Consider the following 14994-nt stretch of genomic DNA (forward strand, 5'->3'; position numbering starts at 1 on the left):
GAGATACTATAAAATAACAGGATATAGCACAATAACAAAAGGGCATGAAATAAGAGCATATATATTAAATAGTTCAAGAAAGAAAGAAAAAGAAAACCAAAACAGAAAAATAAAAAAGCCACATTGCAGCACAAAGGAGAATAAACACTGCTGAAAATTTACCAACAATCATGGTGAGCAAAGCAAGCAATTAAAATAGAAATTAACAGAAAATTTAAAAGGACTTCCACCATAAGCATAATTAGCATTCTCAAGAAAAGGAATGCAACTCAAAAATGTTTGCATTCAATCCATGATATATTTTTACTCAAGTACAATGGCCCACATAAACATTTTTGAAGACGAAAGACAATAGAGAATACAGTTCTATAGTGACAGTGAACATCACCAGAATACTTGGGCAATAATTCAGAAACCTTATAAAAGTATCTCATTTAGTTCTGGTAACACTCTCAGAATGAATGAATGATACACCAGTATTTCTATCAAGTTATAAAGTGAAATGATTCTTTGATGCCTTATGCCCAAGTCTCTTTTTTAAGATTGTTTTTATTATTTGGTTGGTTTTATTGTTGTTGTCTGGTTTGGTTTGGTTTATAAAATTAAAGCGTAATATAGGCAAGCACTTCTGAAAGAGATTACTCTTGATCTTTAGAAATTTCTTTGGGAGGAATCTGGCAGTCTGAATTGAAGATTATAAAAACTTCGGTCGTTCAAACCACAGAGGACACTGGTTTAATTAGAATTCTCCCTCTCTAGTTTCCTTCTTGTAGTGCTTTTCAGAGATCAGCTTTTTCTTCTGGTTAATTGTGGACCTAGGTAATGAACTCTGCTGGTCAATTAAGTCAAAAGCTACTGAAACCTCTCAAAAAGTGAATGTCTAACTTTAGAAACATTACGTTGTTTTGTATCTCTATCAGCCTCAGCAGCTGAGTTTTATTCTTTTATTCTTGAAAATTGTTTACACCATTGAAACAGGGATATGTATATAAGGTAGACATCTCTGCTTCTTTGGCCTACTTCAATTGACACGAAAAGAGACTATGTTTCTCTCTTTTTTGAGTTTACAATTTCCATTATTACCTTTTATTCATCACTTATTCTGGTTTAGGGATTATGGTGTTATAAAAATACAATTGAGAGTTCAAACAGGGCATGTTCAGTCAACTAAAATGTCTTGTTTGGCTGTATATTGCAGTGGTCTCCAAATTGTTTTGATCATACAACCCCAGTAAGTACAAGATTTGAGGGCATATACTCCACAATATGAATATACTTACTTATAGATTATATTCACATATGAATGTACTATGTACATTATAAAAAAAACAAATTTCTAAAGAAAGCAATAAAGATAAAAATATTTTATTAATGGTAAATAACTTTTTGCTCTCACTAGAAATTATGAATCATATTTAACAAAAACAATGTGATTCAACAGACTTTATTATTTCCGAACATCTTGGCTCAATCCTATGTGATTGAGCAATTTAAAGTTCAATTTTTTTGATATTTAGTTTCAACGCCTGTCATAGGTACCTCATGAAAATATGTAGATCCAAATGGGAAAAAGTCATCATGCACTTGTATCCTCAGCTTTTTATTCCATCCTCTGATAGTGCAAAGGCTTAGGGGTTTTTAAATTTTTATGTTAAAAATTGTGTCCTAAAATCACTGCAACTTTGTGAGATATTTTTAGCCAGGTTAGAGTATTTCATTTTCAACTTACTAAATATGCGGATGTAAAGAGTTTTAATAGGTGACACACATTATCATTTTAAAATAAAATCATATTTTCAAACATGCATTTCAAAAATGTTCTCCCTGCAGCATTTCTTCCAAGAAGCAGTTAATTTTTCATTCATTGTTAAAACATTGCTTTTACCTGGACGGGCTATATTTAAGTATATTTTTCAAACAAGGAGGTAGCATCTACTAAAACCATTTAATACATGAAGGTAGCAAATCTGGACAACTTATCTTTTTCTAAAAGGAAAATCGGTAATAATTTTTAGTTCCTTTGTTAAAAATAACCTCTGTGGGTAGAAATACATTGATATTCATTACTCAGCTCATCACAAAATATATACAAAGATGCTACTGTATCTTAAAGGACATGCTTTTACAAAATGCAACTAAGTAATGTCCTATGACATTTTCTATGCATCTGGCTTTAACTTCTTTTCTCTTCTTCAATAGCTTGCTCAGTAGCTTGCTTGCGAATGATGCACCAAATGAATTTCATCTATGTCACTGTAAATGATAATGAGGGCTGATCCCTGTTCAAATAACCTGCTTGATAATTTCCATTGAGCAGGGCTGGCTTCTGGTCATATTTTACTAAATTACTTTTATCCCAAATGGGAATCTCTGCCAGATGTCCCCCAATATCCATTCTCTCTCCTTCCTCAGCATCAGAACCTCTATTAGTAGGCACATCACTGGCCAGAACAAAGACTACATTTTCCAAACCCTTTTCCCCTTGTACCTATGCGTGGCCTTGGAACTAGGTTTTGATCACTGAGATGTAAGCAGAAATAATATATGGCCTTAAAAGGAGGGACATATCTTCTGCTTCCTATCTTCCTAACTAGCTGGAATTCTTATGTGATGGCTGAAACTCAAGCAACCATCTTCAAGAAAAGAGGGAAAAGCCAGGTGTTGATACAGCAGAGCAACAAGGGGGAATCCAGATCTCTCCTGTGTTGTCCTTGTTCAGCCCCGGCTTGCCTATGTTTATGTGAGAGAGAAATACATTTCTATCTTTTTGAGCTTCTGTTCTTTTGAGTTCTCTGGCTCTTGCTGGTGTACTGAATCCTAATTAATACACCTGGTAACAGGGTTGATGAAAAGCACATGCTGGGAGTCAGAGAAGAGACAGCTCTGCCGCGTTCTCACGTCAGCATGTGCTTGCACTATTAATATTACCTTCAACCTGCAGTTTCCTAACAGAAACTGCTTTTAAACCACTTATCCATTTTGTCAGGATTAGTTCATAAGAACCACATAATATAGTCTTTATATCCACTTTATAGATAGGTATGAACTGCAACATGTGTCCATAGCTTTGAAAGCAAATGAATGGGGGCCCCATTAGGCAACTCCAATTCTTCTCTCCAGACAACCCAAGAACGACACCTAACCTGTGTTTGTCTGAAATATAGACCGTGCAAAGACACCAGCATCCATGCTAAATATTAATAAAGCTTTGTGTTTTTCTTGGTTGATACATAAGTATCTGGAGAATTTCTGCTTTCTTCCTGCTCCTCTCCTGTCCCTACAAACAAGTGTTTTTATCACCTGCCTGGTGTGCAAACACTCCACTCACTTTAGAGCCCAGTGTCAAGATTGTGGATAGATCATAACAGTATGCTACAGGACAAAAATGTTCCTAAGCAAAAAATCAGCATAAATAAGTACTCTCCATAAAATCAAAACTTTGTAAAAGCAAATGGTAAATCAAAAGGTAGGTATACGTAAAGATTTTGATGCCTTACCTGAATACTTCAAGGATAGTCCTTTCTGGTAATTTGGGAGCCACCTGCCTAAATGCTTTTTTGAAATCTTCCAAAGTTAAAAATCCACGATCTATTTGAAAACAAAATATAAAACATTCACTTATTTTTATAAATCCTATGAGCTGTCAGTTCAGGCAGTTTTGTGTGAAACTTTATTTTAATATATTATGAGAAAAGTAGTATTTTATAGTTCATTTTACATATAAGATAATCCAAGATTGTCTCATTCAAAATTTAAGAATCTAGTAATACTCTTTCACTACAGTCCCAGCTGATCTTTTTTCAAAAATTTTTTAAGAATTTATTTATTAGAGATGGGGTCTTGCTCTGTGCAGCGGTATGATCATAGCTCACTATAACCTTGAATTCCATGGCTCAAATGGTCCTCCCACCTTGGCCTCCCAATCCCAGCTAATTTTGAAAATCACTTCCAGCCCTGTCATTTTGCTGATTCTCTAAGTCCTATATGGGAAAGGACTATACAGAGACACGCACTATAACAATCACATTAGGCTTTGAGTCTTTTGTGAGTTGTCAAAACAGTTCAGTCTTCAAAATTTACCTCTTTTCCTTGCTTGGTATTAAAATTATGATATATTTAGGGGAAAACCATAACATCAGCCAAGACACTGAACCTAGACTCTGCAAGTCTTTTCATCCTGTTTGTGACCTGTGGGGCTTAGAGGGTCTGCAGCCACCACTTCCAGTGTACTCTGTGTGGGAAAACAATTCCTCCAATCATGTGTGGGTCAGAGCAGGAACTGAAGAAGAAGCCACACAGTGTCTCACTTCCATAGGTGGCTTTGGCCTATATCCCCACTTAGCCAGTCCTTTTGCTCCTTACAATAAAGGTACAATATATAAGTCTATAGGTACAACATATAAGTACAATTATATAACTATAAATATTAGTTCATCCATGGTAAATGTCAAAAATGTAAGATCATGATAAAGAAAAAAATTACACCAACACCTAAGGTAACAGCTAATGAATACAGCAAAATAATCTTCCAAGTATACTGTATATTTAATTTACCGAGTATATGTTTCCATTACCAGTTCTTTAATAGCATTTTTATATTAAAAACACTTTAAACACATTAAAGACACTTACAGTGTACGTCAAACGCTGTGAAGATGTGTCTTATTTCATTCCGATAGAGTTGAGCTTCTTTCTTTTTCCTTACAATATTTAAAAAACCCTCAAGTAATATACCTAGAAGTTGAGAAAAAACAATTTGCTAAAAATGGCTGCTTTCCTCTTTAAGAAAAAATGAAATAGAAATGAACAGTGATAAATATTACAAATAATCAAATTTTTTCTTAATTTTGGTGAATAGTATTTACTCCTAAAAACCTATAAAGTAAAAAAGACATTTGCTAAATGCTAAGTAGACCCAACAGCAGCCATCAATAGTGAAAACAAAATACACTCTCAGAGTTCACTGAGCCCTTTCACAGGATAAAGGAATGGTGACCTTGAAAAAGTTTAATATTCTTCCCTCTAACAGATCTAATAGACAGGCATGAAACTACTTATTAAACAAGGTTTCATAATTTTCTTTCCTTATGCTTCTTTGATCCCTTTTTTCCTAGCCAGATGTCATTACGGCAGGTTTTTTTCCAACTGGGAGATAGGGTCAGAGAAGTAGTTTCTCAAAAGTCAATACCAATTGCGCACCATAGATAAAGGTGGAGAGAATATTACATAAACAATAGAGCTGGCACCATCCCCAGCCCTGGATACACCCCACAACGTGTTCAGCAGCCTCGGGCTCAGCTTCCTGCGACTCTCATAATAAAAGAGCCCAGCATGATAATATGAGATTGGATACTGTGCTTACAATGTCTATTAAAATGAATTCTAATGTGATCTTTGTAGTAGGTTTAAAGAGCGAAGCCAAGAATTTAAACATTTTAGTGAACTGAGCCCTAAATATATAAAAAGAGTGGTTCATTTTTATAACTCAGGATTTCCATAAAAAACCATTATCACTCTGTTTTTAAAATAGCTCCCAATCATACAATAACCACATGCACACTTTTCCTTTTGGTGAGGCAACACTGAGCTGTACATCTTTTTTAAAATAGTTCCAATAGTATAAAAAAAATGTAGAAATAATTTTCTTAATTTCCCATGTCTTTCTTATTTGTAGTTAAAGATTTATAGACTTAAAAAAATCACTCTATGTTTTTAAATGATTCCTTTACAACTTTTTAGAACCTAATGTGGGCCAGGCACTGTATTAAGAGAGAAGGGGAAAGAGAACATATATGATTCTAGTCCCAAGGAGCTACTTGTCTAGTAGGGGAGACAGTCATCACACAGGTTCAATTGCAAACATGCACATAATTGCAAACTATGGTGTGGGCGATGAAGGGAAAGATAGGCGGTCGTGAAGGAGAGTCAGTCACAGTAGGGTCAACTCTGATGAAGGAGAGATCTCTTAGAGGAGGAGCTATTTAAGCTAAGACTTAAATCATGAGACAATACCAACAGGCTAAAAGATGTGAAGAACATTGCAGGCAATGGAAAGAGCATGTGCCAACGCCATAGGGTGGGAGAGTGGGAAAATGAAAAGAGGCCACTGTGGCTGGAATGTAGTGAGCAAAAGAGAAAGAGCATGATAAGAGACAAGGTTGGAGATGGAGGCAGGGGCCAGAACTCACAGGCTCTGGTGGGTCACAGTAAATAATTTGGCTTTTAAGTTCCAATAGGAAGTCAACAGAAAGTCTGGATTGGGAAGTGATGTAAAAATCTGATTTAGATTTTTAAAAGATCTTTCGGGCTATTGTCTTGAAAAAAGGATTGGGGGAAGCAAAAAATGTAAGTTAGGAGCCTACTTGCAAGAGATGTGGTTGCCAGGGTGCTGGCAGTGGGAACGAGAGGAGTGGAAGTTTTCCAGATATATTTTAGAATCGAAATGACATAGCCTGATGAAGAATTAGATGTGGCGGGTGAGAAAGGAGATGTCAAGAATAACCCGTAGATTCTGGCTTGAGTACGAGGTGGTTCAAGGAGTCGCTTAAAGGGAGGAGTAAGTCTGTGGGAAGAGTAGGATTGGGGTGAGATGAAGAGGTGCCATTCGGAAGTGCAAAGTCTCCCATGCTTCGTGCTTCAGAGACAACCTAGAGAAGTCTAGGAGGCAGCTGGCTGTATTGTAGATGACAGGGCATACCTCCAGCACCTAGCAGAGGGCCTGGCAGGTGCTCAATAAATTTGGAGATCCAACAGTAGCAATCAATAGTGAAAATGAAAGACATTTTTTGGGTTCACTTAGGGTTTAATTGTATTAAATTAGCATATGCAGCATTTCCCCAGTAGTTGTTAAAGACAGGTATGGATGTAGCTCCATTTTCATCTAATCCCCTTGTGGCCAGGGTGCACATTCAGAACCGCTAGCTGATGTTAAAATCGAAATATAGCCATGCCATGTTCCCACAAGATGGTATCCATAACTTTGGCTTTATGAACAGCAAAAGTTAATCAATTAAATAACATCTAGCTTAGTTGAAATTCTTGAATAATCTGTTCACTGATGATGGCACGTCCTAGGAGACCCTTCAGAACCCCTTACTGCAGTCGACCTCTCTAGTCTCGCTAGCAAATTTCCTGGTGCTTCTCCCAAGACAATAGGCCTTTTTTACCCTAATCCTTTGTATGTATAAAACATATTGCTTGGAATGATGTGCTTTCTCCTTTTTTTCTCCTAGTAATTTATACATTTCCTTCCAGATGCAACTCAAGCATTATCTCCTCTTTGAAGGTGTCTCTGATTTCTCTAAGATAGGACCCTTTTCTGTGACCCGACAATCTTCTGTTCGTAAGACAATCATAGAATCTATTAGGATCTATGGTAATTACTTGGCTGCATGTCTGCCTGAGACATGCTGAGGGAAAGCACTGTACATTGTTCCAGATTTTATCCCCAGTGTTTAGCATGATGTCTAGCATGGAGTAGGAATTCATTACATGTTTGCTGAATAAGTAACATGCTATGAATAAATAATAACAAGTAGGAAGGTGTTATTTCTAGTTTTTAGCAACAAGCATCAAAGTGTGTGTGTACGTGTGTGTGTGTGTGTTTTCTGGAGAAGGGAGTCTTGCTGTGTTGCCCAGGCTGGAATGCACGGCTGTTTACAGATGCGATCATAGCTCACTGCAGCCTGGAACTCCTGCCCTGAAACTATCCTTCCGCCTCCACCTTCCCAGTAGCTGAGTCTACAGGTGTGTGCCACCACACCAGGCTTAAAATGTGTGTTTAAATAATCTTATAACTCTGTAAATTAATGTCAAAAAGGTCACTTTTTATTCACATAGCAAAATAAACCATTAGAAACTCCAATTTCTTAATACATATAATATAGTTAAAAAAATTCAGAGAGAAAGGAAATGCATATATAATATTTGTTCTTAAATTATCACTGCATCTGACTTAGAGAAATGATGAGGGGAAAAAGGCACAATTCCGTGGTTCTTGTGTGATTCACAAGAAAAAAAAGCACACAAGTGGTGGTATCTTTTAAATTACATATTCAGATAACTCATCAGTATTTGAAGCCATAAGGTGTTCAGGTCTTTATTTCACAATCTTGTGGGATAAAAAGCAAATGGTCTTCAGTTTTCAGTAGGGGAAAATGTCTGTGGATTTAAACTGTATGCCTATTACCACTTAAAAAGAGAAACAATCTAATAACACAAATAACTCTGTATGTCTAATCAAATTCTTTCACACAATTTTCCCACAGAATCATATGCCTTATCTTTTAAAGTCAATACCCTACGAGTCAAACTCATCGATTATTTATTAAACTTCGTGAACACATCCCCTCCCTCCATGCCCTTAACTTGTGTTAGTCTTCCAAGGTAACACATACCCAAATACAAGCTCCTTTGCTATAATAAAAAGGATAGAGAAGCTTTCATTCAGCTTAGCTCTCAGGTTGTAGTAATAAGATCACTTTCCAAAGCCAATACATAATAATTTGCTATTCCTAGAGCTCTGCAATGCAAACACAGTAATGTAAGTTGTATACATCTTGCTGCTCTTTAAATGGCCCAGAAATAGACTTCCCACTACTAGCTCCACCTGCTGTCAAAACATTCACACCTAAAATTACCACTTCATAAAGACTTTCAATAAATCTATTGAAATGCATTACCTGTGTCCTCCCCCACTAGTGAAAGAATACATTCAGAAAACTCTAATTTCAAATACAATTTTGAGTCCTCTATGTACACTGTTCCACTAATAATAGCTACCTAAACATACTTTACTATAGTTATAAATTAGGATCACAACATCAGGAACCATGGAGATCTATGTGTCTATGTGTTCACTGTTAATATGTCTGCAGAAGGTATTCAGAAATTGCCTGTGTAGTTAGTTGGACTCTATTGGTAGTTTGCAGATATTTTTTAAGCTGTAGGAAAGGTTCTTCTTTATGAAACAGGAAAGCCTGACGTGTAGAGAAGATGAAGACAGAGCTATTTGGTTTCAAGCAAGGTATGCTTCCCACCTTCCCTGTCCAGCAGTGACCCTGAAGTGTCCCCACAGGACCCAGGACTGAGGGTCATGGCTTAAAGCCACTAGAACCAATGACCTTTACAAATTCTTCCTGACTCTGAAAGTCTGCATTTCACAGAATGTTGGAAAACATCTCCTTGCATTTTATAAACAATCCTTGGCAAAATGGACTCTCTTCATGTTCTCTAATATATATATATATTTTACTAAACTACTTAATCCATATGATATAGATACGTCACATAGAGAGAGACTAGGAATATTATCTTTTCTACTTTTTTGATTTCAAGCAGTTTCCTAGGATGGTAATCATCTTTCACCACAGGAGTGGGTATATTCAAAAAGTCCAACAAAACTATATAAATTTTTTCCCTTGAAAGTTCCATTATGTATAGTTTTCTGTGGGTCACAGTTCTAAGCTTTGGGGTCAGTGCACACAGAGAAATCCTCTTGAAAATGAAGTAGTCTAGAGTCTGGCTATCACGGTGAGCTCAAATTAGAAACTGCAATAAACCTGGGGAGAGTGAAGGAGAAAACAATAAAAATGCCAAGTTATTTAGACTGTAAGTCTGGTCCTAGATTTAGTAGAAAAGGGAGGGTTTATGTTCATTATGCCATATATTAATTTTCCAGGAATTAAAAATTCCTTAAAATGAGTATTTAAGAGAATGAAGCAGCCTTTTAAAAAATATAACGCAAGCTTTCTCTAGTTAGAGAAATAAAATTCAGATTACAACCTTTTGAGGTCATGGGGTGGGGGATATAATGTATTGGCACAAAAAGATTGTAAGGACAGTAAGTAAAAGTGGTACCAACAACGGTGAGTTGCCACAGCAAGATGGACAAATTCAGAGGATTAATATTTTCTTCCAGCTTCTTGCAGAAGAGTAGAGGAATAAAGAGAAAGAATCTACTTTAATGGAAGAAATCAAGTTTTACTTATAATTGGAAGGAAAATGAGTAAAAACAGTTTATAGAACAGAGAACTCTGACCCAATAAAATCTTATTTCTATCAAACATGGACAGGATTTGCTACTTTTTTATTATGTGTATCTCCTGCTCATAAAGCTTCAAAGGTTCCTTGGTATTAATAGTGCAAAGTCCTAATATTAATACCTTCTTCTGGAATTTAAAACCTCATCCTTCCTCCCAGGCAAACTGGTCCTTAATCCTTTCAAACTCTCCACTCCCCTCAGGTCAGCTTACTCTGCTGAACACAATTTGTTTATGGTTATGCACTACACTCCTTGCTGGTGCAGACGAAAACCATTCCAAGCAGATTCTGTTTCCCAGAGGACTCTGCATTAACAGCATGACAGCTGATAGATTTGGGTATGCAAATCTGAGAGGAGAGGGAGATTTGGAAGAGGAGGAGCAAGGATATGGGAGGAAGAGATTTCGGCCACTGAGGTGGACATCATAAGGAAAGAGAATCTATGAAGAACTTGACACAGAGACACAGAGACAGCAATAGGAGCTGGAAGAGGGGCACGGCCGGTGCCTGCACCACATTCATTTTCCACCTTTTCTTCTCTGCTTTGCCACTTTTTCAAATCCCACTCATCCTTCAACATCTGGCTCCAGACCAACATCTCCTCCAGGAAGGGAGTGTTGCCTTCCTCTGAACTACTAGAGGTTTTCTTGCCTATAGTATTCGTGTAACACCTGGCCATAAAAGAAATGACCATACTTCTTTCATCTTCCTTATCACATGAGATAATTTTTAAGATAATTTTTAAAAAGGGTCTTTAGGTCGGTGTCTGTGTCTCCCAATGCTTTCCTATCCCTGCAATGAAACATACTCACCATTCTCTAAATTGGAAATTAAATAAATAAATTTATGGGTGAAAGTCTGTGGGCCATACCACAAAATCGTCCTATGATTATGATTTCAAGATAAGGTAACCTTAATTTGTATGCATTGCCTGATTATAGAAAACAACTAAGAGGCCAACTGAAATCTGAAATCAAACAAACAAAATTCACCCCTGCTATACCTTGGCTTTTGTTCTGTAGGAGCCAAAACAACAAAACATGTTCAACAACAGCAGGTGTTTTATGACAGAACCTAAAAGACTAGAAAAAGGAAATTTAAATTTAGAAAAATAATATGTCAAATAGTCAGCTGTCTGGTTTAAAACAAGTTAGACAAGACAGTAATAAACAAAAGCATACAAGACAACTGAACATTAACCAAATCATGCACAAATTATTTTTCGATTGAACTCACATTGGATTGCATGACTGAGTCAAACAGTCCATAGTATACCATTATGATGAATCAATCTCTTTGATTTTTCCATCATTCAAAGTTGAAGGTTAAAAGTAAGTTCCTAGAAAGGTTTTTCAAGTAAGAAAGTAAAATATGTTCATTATTTTAAAAGGGCAATAATATAAGGAAACAGAAAGCAAAAATGCTCAATACAATCACCTAGTGAAAACAAAATTCTAAGGTACTTTGTTCTGGTTTTTACCTTAGGCATATTTTATACAGATCTGAGATAACGACACAGAGACAGCTGTGTGAGGATTCAGTAGGACAATGCTCGTTCAGTTCTTACTTACAGCATTTAGCACAGAGTAAGCAAAAGCCCCATAAATCTTGGCTGTTGTTATTCATATAAAATGCTCTACAATTTATCCTTCAATGAAGTCAAATAATCTGAGATCTGTATACTTGGAGCATATGATCTTTGCCCTTCATAGAATTGCCCTGACATATTTTGGCATTAAACAATGGACTACATTGAAGAAAGATGAAGGAGCAGCCTTGCAAAATTCCCTACTGTACTTATGGAACAGTTTGTGGGTATTGATGTATGCTCACCAGTCTCTCCCCCATCAGATATCATAGAACTATCATGAGATATCATAGAACTACCCCAGGGAAGACTAAGACCTCTCTAGAAAAAGTGTTTTTATTACATGGACACTTACTGCTGTACTTGCTTGAATAAATCCCCGTCTGCTCTGGATGCTAGGTAGCTCAGAATCAAATTTGAAATCAACTTCCCACAACTACACAGAATCTGGTGATGTGAGTTTTGTGTATCGACTCCACTCCTCACTTCAACACGTTAAGTTCCTTAGGGGAATGAATACTGGCCTCAATTCTGTCACAATTAGGAATATGACTGATTAAAAATCAAGGGAAGGAGCCAGGTGTGATGGCTCATGCCTGTAATCCTAGCACTCTGGGAGGCCAAGGCAGGGAGGATCACTCAAGGCCAGGCCAGTCTGAGCAAGAGTGAGAGCCTGTCTCTATAAAAAAAAAATAGAAAAATTAGTAGGGTGTAGTGGCACACATCTGTAGTTCCAGCTATTTGGGAGGCTGAGGTGGGATGCTCTCTTGAGCTCAGGAGTTTGAGGTTGCAGTGAGCTATGATGACACCACTGCACTTTAGCTGGGGTGACAGACCGAGACCCTGTCTCGAAAAACAAACAAACAAAAAATCAAAATCAAGAGAAGGGTTATCAACTGGTTAAGAGGAAGGAAGAAGAGCTATGGATAGCAGAAGGAGAATTCCCAAGTCACCGCTATCCAGAACAACTTTGGAAAGTTCATTGCCTGAATAAATAGTTCCCAGGAAGCCAAGGCCAATATTTCGATTTTTCTTCAAGATCAAAACATTAAGGAGAGAGAATAATATATTTGGAAAAACATTTAATCTGTGCATGAACCCTCTTCCTTCAAGAGAAATATGTACATGTGACTCATGTCATTAATAGAGAGAGAAGAAGGAACTGAAGGTCTGAAATTGGTTCAGTATTGAACAATTCTAATAGAAAAAAATCATGTTAGCAGGAATCAGAGTTCAGCAGTGATTTCTTGCTGGGCTATTTTACTCTTTCCCTTAGATGTCTGTGGTCTTGAGTCTCCCCATTCAAATGGACACGAATTAAAGCTGATTGGAGTTAGTGCCCTGGTTATAAACCTGTTCCTTTAATCCTGAAGAAAGTGATGCTTTAAGAAGGTTAATTTGCTGTTGATATCAAGACTGGAAGGAGGAGGAAAAAAGACCAGAAGCTCGTAGACCCTCCTGTGTAAGGAGGGGCCTTTCACAGTAATTTTGGAACAAAGTACAAAGCACCTACATTTTGATCTCATTCCTCCAAATTAATCCTTCCTGTGATAGTTCTCCTGAATTTCTCAGATGACTAATTCACTTGGTAACCTTTTGAAATATATTTTAAAATTAATTATTAGGAAAAGATGTGGTAAAAAGAAGCATCCTAATGATCTGATTGAGAAGTAGAAGTGAGAGTTGTTCCTTGATGTTAAATGCAAGGAAATGCATGCTGGAGCAGGTCTTCCAGCATATAACCAAAGTTGGAAAGCCCTTAGTTAAAGGGAAGACTATTTTCAGCGTTGAAAACTTTCAGTTTTGAAGCAATCCTTTGGCCATGATGAATCTGAGAAAATGTTCCATAATAAGGAATCTTCATTATACATAAGAGAACTCAAGCATGGGAGGAACCACGTGAAATGTAGAGGAGCTCTTATTTGTGCATCAGAACTCATATCAAAAGGAAGCTCCATGACTGCAGCAAATGTGAGAAATATTTCTGCATGAAGTCAAAACTCAGGCATCAGAAGACTCATAAAGGAGAGGAAATTCTGTAAATTTCATGAACATGAGGTGTCTTCAGCCACAAGTCAAACTTCTCTCACACCGCAGAAAGAGGCCAGGCACGGTGGCTCATGCCTGTAATCCCAGCAATTTGGGAGGCTGAGCCAGGAGGATGGCTTGAGGTCAGGAGCTCAAGACCAGCCTGGGCAACATAGTGAGACCCCATCTCTACAAAAAAATTTGAAAAATTAGCCAGGAATGGTAGTACACACTTGTAGTCCCAGCTATTTGGGAGGCTGAAAGCAGGAGGATGGCTTGAGCTCAGGAGATTGAGATTACAGTGAGCTATGATCATGCCACTACACTACACCTTGGGTGACAAGGAGAGATCCTGTTTCAAAAAAAAAAAAAAATCAGAAAAAAAACATACAGAGGAAGAAAGTATCAGTAGCATACCTGGAGTACTCATTAGCCACAAATCAACACTGACTTTATATGAGAGCACTCACACAGAAGAGCAATCTTTAGAATGTAATGAAGGTAGGAAAACCTGCCAACATTTACCCTTCAATGTACATCAAAGTACTCATATAGGAGAGAAATCATATGAATGTAATACATGTGGGAGAACCTTTTAATGAAATCATATCTTACTAAATGTTGGAGAATACATATGAGAAGGAAACCTACGAATATACTGAATGTGGGAAAAAGGTTTGTTGGAAGTCAACATTTACTCTACATCAGAGAACTCAACTTTTTACGTGCCGAATGTGGAAAATCTTTCTTCCAGAATTTGCATTACACCTTTCTGTATATCAGAGAGCTAGTTAAGGAAAGAAAACCTTCAGTGTGAAGTCAAACCCCTAACTCAAAATCAGAAAACATAAGGAAGAATATCTATGAGAATAATGAATGTTAAAGTGCCTTCAGCAACAGTCATACTTGATATATCAGAAAAGTCACATAAAAGAGAAACACTGTATAATAAATGGGGGAGACCTTCGTTCAGACATAACTCACTAAATATCAGAGGTCTCGTAAAGGAGTGAAACCCTATCAATACAAAGAATGTGGGAAATTCTTCTGCCAGCACATAGAACTCTATGTAGATTGGAATATTCACATAGAAACCCTAATAAAAACTATAGGACTAGGTGCCGTGCCTCATACCTGCAATCCCAGAGACTCAGGGGGCTAAGGCAGGAGGATCACTTGAGTCCAGGAGTTCAAGACCAACCTGGGCAATCGCGAGACCCTGTCTCTACTTAAAAAAAAAAAATTAATATCACCTATGAGAAACAGATGGACATTGTGTACCTCCAGATGTGGTACCCTGAGAGACATATCATCTAAACAGTATTCTGGCCAAGAAG

The 14994-nt window shown here is 37.1% G+C and overlaps 1 protein-coding gene across 1 annotated transcript in view; it reads right to left on the minus strand.

Moving 5' to 3' along the window:
- Positions 1-14994, minus strand: part of EFCAB11 (EF-hand calcium binding domain 11) — a 128128-nt gene that overhangs the window by 107293 nt on the left and 5841 nt on the right. The window contains exons 4-5 of the mRNA XM_069465212.1: positions 4633-4734; positions 3498-3588 (exon numbers count right to left, since the gene is read on the minus strand). Of these exons, the coding sequence (XP_069321313.1) occupies positions 3498-3588; positions 4633-4734 (193 nt within the window). The remainder of the gene's footprint in view (positions 1-3497; positions 3589-4632; positions 4735-14994) is intronic.

The sequence above is a fragment of the Eulemur rufifrons genome, chromosome 2 (genome assembly GCF_041146395.1).
Source record: "Eulemur rufifrons isolate Redbay chromosome 2, OSU_ERuf_1, whole genome shotgun sequence".
NCBI lineage: Eukaryota > Metazoa > Chordata > Mammalia > Primates > Lemuridae > Eulemur > Eulemur rufifrons.